Consider the following 5,836-nt stretch of genomic DNA (forward strand, 5'->3'; position numbering starts at 1 on the left):
AATACTTGTTAATTCGGAATATGTATATTCCGTTTTTATTTTCTAAAAAAAAAAGATTACAAGTGAAAGTGTAAATAATTGGAAACGTACGTAAATGCGAACTGATCTCGCGAACGGATTGTTGTATCGACTGAAACAATAATTTTGACAAGCTTGTAATTAATTAACGCGAAGAATAATCAATTTATTCCATCGATATACAACAAATCAATTAACCATGTCATTAGCTATTCGTTCCGAATTACCGTTCTATCTTATATCGAGTGTAATTCGTAAATGTAATATTGTTCTTTTCAAAAAGCAGAGAGAGAAAAAAAAAAAAAGAATTTAAAATAAAATTCAACGTTCAAAGCAACGAGGGAGGCTTATTTTCAATGGTTCGTTTCGAGAGAACGAGAATTTCGTGACGGTGAGCAGACAATAAGGGTCAATTTACCCTTACGAACGATATCGATTCTCGTCAAAGCGTCTCGTTGGCATATTTTTTTCGCCGTACGACCAGCGACCTCGTTGAAAAGCTTTCTAATTAACTAGAAGGAAGAATATATATCGGCAACACGGAGCTCGCCTCGGAAATTTCGCGTGGACGAGAGAGGGTGGCGCGGCGCGACACAGGGGTGAGATCTAAATGATCAGTCTATTACAGGTTTATATTGCGAGCGTCGTAACGGGGCTTGATCATGAATCGTGGTCGTCACACGACGAACCATGGCCAATGCGAAAGGATAATCGGTGAATTCGGGGGATAAAAACGAGGGTTGTAATCACCCAGGCTTTGGATTGAAATTTAACGGAAAGAGAATCGTAGAATCGGAGGATGGATTTCGATGGCGATTCCAAGAATCCGATTATGGAATTCGAAATTTCCTATTCTTGATCTTGTGGAACGAACGTTGTTTCGATTTTTTTCTTTTTCCATGCCTTTTTCCTATTCCGTCAAATTTTGTTTGCGAACAAGGGAATTCTAACGATAATATTCGGCAAAGAAATTTAAATTACTATCGTAACGTGCGTGGCGTGAACAATGAAAATCAGTCCCGCCGTTGAAAAATATTCCATGACGTTTCTGACTTACGAATTATTCACAGATGAACGATAATATTTGTGAGAGATACGCATAAAAGTTTTAAAATATAACATGAATGAACGTCAGAGCCTCCTATCTAGGCTTCATTCATGATACATGACAATCATTCGTATAATCTCATTCCTTTAAATTTATGTATAACATGAGTCGTAAACTCGTGTAGCGTGTGTTTGAATTCAAAAAAAAAAAAAAAAAAAAAAGAAAGAAAAAAGAAGAAGAAGAAGAGAAAAAAAAGGGAGAGAAATATCGATATTTTCCAAGTAGAATTCTAAGTAGAATTAATCGAACGATCGTGTATTTGTACAAGATGTATTTCACAAGATCACGCGCAAGGAACTCGAAGAGAAGAGAAAATCGATAAAGGGATTTCTTTCAAGCCGTCTCCTTTCAAGATTCTCTGTCACGAATTCGGGAACAAGGCTAAAGAACGACGAAAAGAATCGCGTGGCGTGGATACAAAGACTTTTTGCGGCGAACTCGGAGAGTTTTTGACACGAACCATTTCTTCGTTTCACGTGTACCCTTTTATAATGCTCTCTCCGTGGCGTGACGGCAAAACAATTTCCAATTAACCAACTTACGATATAAATTGTAATACCATTATCATCCTCCATTACGCGATGCACTTTGACGCGAGTTCGCTCTTCTTGTGATTCAAAATACAGAATCATCATCATCGAATTAGAAATAATTCGAGGAATCGAATAGCGTCCCTTAAGTAGACCTAGGGTAGGAATGATTAGACGACAGAAATTTGTACAATACGTGTTATATCCTCTCCAATTGAGAGGAGAGAGATATCTCGAATGTATAAAATTGCGTCATTTCTTAAACAATATTTTGACGGTATTTATGTCTTTCCCTGTGCACGTAACATGTGATAATTTTATCGTTTGATCCCTGATAGAATAAGAGGAAAAAATTAATATCGAGGAATAGATAAAAACAGTTTGATATTTAAGTGAATTGCACTAGCAATGGCCAGGCATTAGAGACAATTTCATTCGCGTTCGCTCGCATAATTTCCAATCACTTTTCTAATTATATAACTTTATTACTCGTATTTATATCCATATCGCTTTTTAATTTATCCACGTTTCAAACGCATAGATTTTATACGTTACCAAGTTAATTCCGTTAGATTATTACAACGATAATTAGACACCTAAAACATAAAGCTTATAAACACGAAGAAAATTGCGTAACAACTTGCAATTAGACGGTCTATTGCCTTTAGAAACCGTGTGCTCACCACGATCTCGAGCGTCAGATGCCAGATCGCTGTATCGAGTTGCGCGTGGTTTAAATAGATGAAGATAGTAACGAGGAAACAAGCGTAAAATCGACTAACGACTGCACTCGGGTTAATTTTCATAATTCGTCGAATGGAAGATTGAAACGCGTCACTAGCTATCGCGAATCATTTTAACATCGGCAACTACGATAAATACGCGTAGTCGTAAAATAGCGGCAGTGAAATTAACGAAACTCTTGGTAAGCGAGTACCGAGGAAAACTTTATAATTTCCATTAACCAGCGAAATGAGTTTCGTAAGATTGCAAAGAGAAAGAGGATGGAACGTATCCTCGTTACGATTAAACAAATTTCGCTAGAAGAGAATGCAAACGTTAACAAAGAAGAGGGATAAAAACGAGGAATAGAGACCGAAAAAATATTTTAAAAAATATAAGGAAAACTAGGAGCGTTTCAACAAATTTACGTTACGAGGAATTGACTAATTTCTTTTTTTTTTTTTGTAATATAATAAAAAAAAAAATTGTTGATGCTCCTTACATTTTCCGCAAGATTTTTCCTCGCGTTGAAATTTTATAGCGTGTTCCTCGAGGAACACCGTGGGATGGAAATATTGTCTAAAAGGGTCTCGGATAATATTAAAACTCTTTACGGTAAATAATTAAGTTTGCAACGAAGCGGTTTCAGTTTACCTTCGAGGAGAGGTATCCGAAACATTTATAGAACTAGAAATTGCATTTCTTCTTAAGAGGAAAATAGTGTACGGTTAAAACAATATTGCTAGATATCGTTAGCTACCTTGATAAATATTCGATTTCGCTAATGGCGAGCAATTAAATGTGACGAACTCGACTTCTACACACCTTCTTCTTTTTCAAAGTAATTCCAACTCGGATATAGGGGGAAAAAGAAAAAAGAAAAAAGAAAAAGAAAGAAGATACGTAAGGCGAATAACTTTGGAACCGAACGATATCTCGTAAAGCTCTCGAAAGCTTTGGATAGCATCCTCGAGATTTCGCCTGAGGTATTGGCTCGAACAAGCAACTGGACATAAATCCCTGTTTGCTTTGTCGTCCAACGCACGGGAGAAGGTGAAACAAGCTTGATTGGCAAGTTAGATCCTCGGAGGCTACTTTCGGGAGACGTTCTCCGGTCGATAGGTCATGGTTCGAAGTATGTGCAAACATAATTTCGCTAGTGCTTACAAAGACCCTTTCGTACCGTTCGTAGAACCGAACAGGATGCCGATAATTTACGTTACTCGGAGGTCGCCGAGGTATACCGAACAGACACTTTTCATTTTTTCAACAAATTTGTCAACGAGAGCGCAAGATTCGACGAAAACAATAATCAAGAGGGGACGCGACGCACGAGTTAAATTTATTTTTATTAAATGCGTCAACAAACTAATTTAAAAAAATTTGCGAATCAATTATAATTCACTCTCCTCGCAATTCGTATCGTACGATCGTATTTCCTATTAACGAGAAATACCGCATAACACGGTAATAATATTTTTCATTAAATATTCATATAATCGAGTCGATGAATATCGGGAGAGTTTGCTCGCCAAGCGATTAAAAAAGAAAGAAAGAAAAAAAAAAAAAAGACAGGGAAAGAAAAAATAAAAATAGAACCGAATACTCTTTTCCTTCAAATTAATAAAAGTAACGTCATCCAGCCGATAAAAGAGAGAAAGAAAAAAAAAAAAAGATGGCAACAAGCAGTTTCCGAGTTGTATCAAAGGATCGATTAATTAAATGGACTTGCCCTTAAGCTCCATGTCCGTGACCTGATCCGCTTTGTAGGTGGCCGTCTCCCTGCGATTCCCAACCATGAAATAAATATTCGTGTATTCCTCTTCGTTACCACCGGTCCCGTTCCTCGCCTCGAGGTCCATGGCCAAGCGACTAATATCGGCCTTGAACCGGCTTCCGCTCCTCTGTGCTCGACCTTGCGACGACTCGCGAGCCGACCCGGCCGCCTTCCTATTATTACTCGGGGCTGCGAAGCAAAACCATTCCATCAATTCGTTCGAAAATCGATATATTATATATCGTAAGAGGGGAGGGGAAAAAATAAAAGGGTAAGAAAGAAAGGAGACGAAGGCGAAATCGAGGGATTAACTAACCTCTGGTCGGGTGTGGAGAGATAGCGGTATCCTCAGCGAGCTCATCGTCGCATCGCCGCCCCGGCGGCAACAACCGGGTCACCCCCGATTATTGCACCTGTCGACTTCGTACCTGCCGTGGCCAACACCCGCAGGGTGAACGATTCAGCGTTGCAGGATCCCGTCGATGACCGTCCAGCCGCCAACCGAGAGGACGACCGCTCGTCTACTACCAGCTCACGCTGCGCTCCTTCATGGTCCATTCTGTAAATTTCCCAATCAACCCTTCTTATTCGTTTTTCTATTCTCCCTTATCTATTATCCATCCACTTCCTCCTCCTTTTATTTTCGTCCGCGCAAAACAAGTATCCACGATTTTCAATTTTTCAATTTTTCAACTTTTCGACCACGTATGCAACTAGCCCGCGCTTTCCTCTCGACTCCCCTCTCTCTCTCTCTCTCTCTCGATAATAAGTAGAAGGTAAATTTCACTTAAGATATATAGATTTCTGACCCTGATGTAATAAGAAATACATTTGTTACTTGGAAGCAAAGCGAGAGAGAATCGATTACAGGCCCAACTTACTTACTTACTTACTTACTTACTTACTTACTTCCTTCCTTCCAACCCTGTCGAGCAAAATGCAAAGCGTGGACCGTTGAAAAATTCACCGAATACCGAATAACGAACAACGATCCAACGGCCGCGAAACAGTTGGGAGAGTTTTCCCGCTGCTCGGTGTACTGGAGCAAACTTGGAACGAGGCAATAAATTCAAGATAAGCAAAAAGATGGATGGAGCAAGAAGTGGTACTCGAGGATGAATATTGAAAAAGTGTAATATGTAGATGTAATATAGATGGGAGGACTGGAAAGTTTCGTTGGAACAAAAAAAGTGAAACGGATGTAGTTGCTTCTTCGTAAATTTTTTAATTTACATGGCCTATTACATATATACTGAATTCGATATTAGAGATAAAAATGGGGAGGCGTGCCGTGCTGTTCATCGAGCATGAAATAATTCAGCGATGGGGATGATTGGCATTATGTCGATTTATCAAGTTTCGCGAATATAATCAAGAATAAATTGTATCGAGGGGGGGAGATCGATACGATTTATCAATTATCGAATTTCTAAATCAAAATTTCGAACAAAACGCGCAATGTGAATAGTAAGTGAAAATAAAGAGACCAATTATACGTATTGCGGCGTATACGTATTGAATCGCATTATCGAATCGAACAAAAGGAGAGCCAGTTACGAAATTAATATTTGATCCCTAATCTACTGGAGGATCGAATTAATTATAATATCAATATTCGTACAGAGAGAGAGAGAGAGAGAGAGAGAGAGAGAGAGAGAGAGAGAGAGAGAGAGAGAGAGA

General features: G+C 38.9%; 1 protein-coding gene across 1 annotated transcript in view; it reads right to left on the reverse strand.

Annotated features, from left to right (window-relative positions):
- Positions 1 to 5,836, reverse strand: part of LOC102672920 (high affinity cGMP-specific 3',5'-cyclic phosphodiesterase 9A) — a 101,485-nt gene that overhangs the window by 30,343 nt on the left and 65,306 nt on the right. Inside the window, exons 4-5 of the mRNA XM_006610827.2 lie at positions 4,473 to 4,715; positions 4,112 to 4,345 (exon numbers count right to left, since the gene is read on the reverse strand). Of these exons, the coding sequence (XP_006610890.1) occupies positions 4,112 to 4,241 (130 nt within the window). The 5' untranslated portion in view covers positions 4,242 to 4,345; positions 4,473 to 4,715. The remainder of the gene's footprint in view (positions 1 to 4,111; positions 4,346 to 4,472; positions 4,716 to 5,836) is intronic.

The sequence above is a fragment of the Apis dorsata genome, unplaced genomic scaffold (genome assembly GCF_000469605.1).
Source record: "Apis dorsata unplaced genomic scaffold, Apis dorsata 1.3 scaffold_78, whole genome shotgun sequence".
In the NCBI taxonomy this organism is placed as follows: Eukaryota; Metazoa; Arthropoda; class Insecta; order Hymenoptera; family Apidae; genus Apis; species Apis dorsata.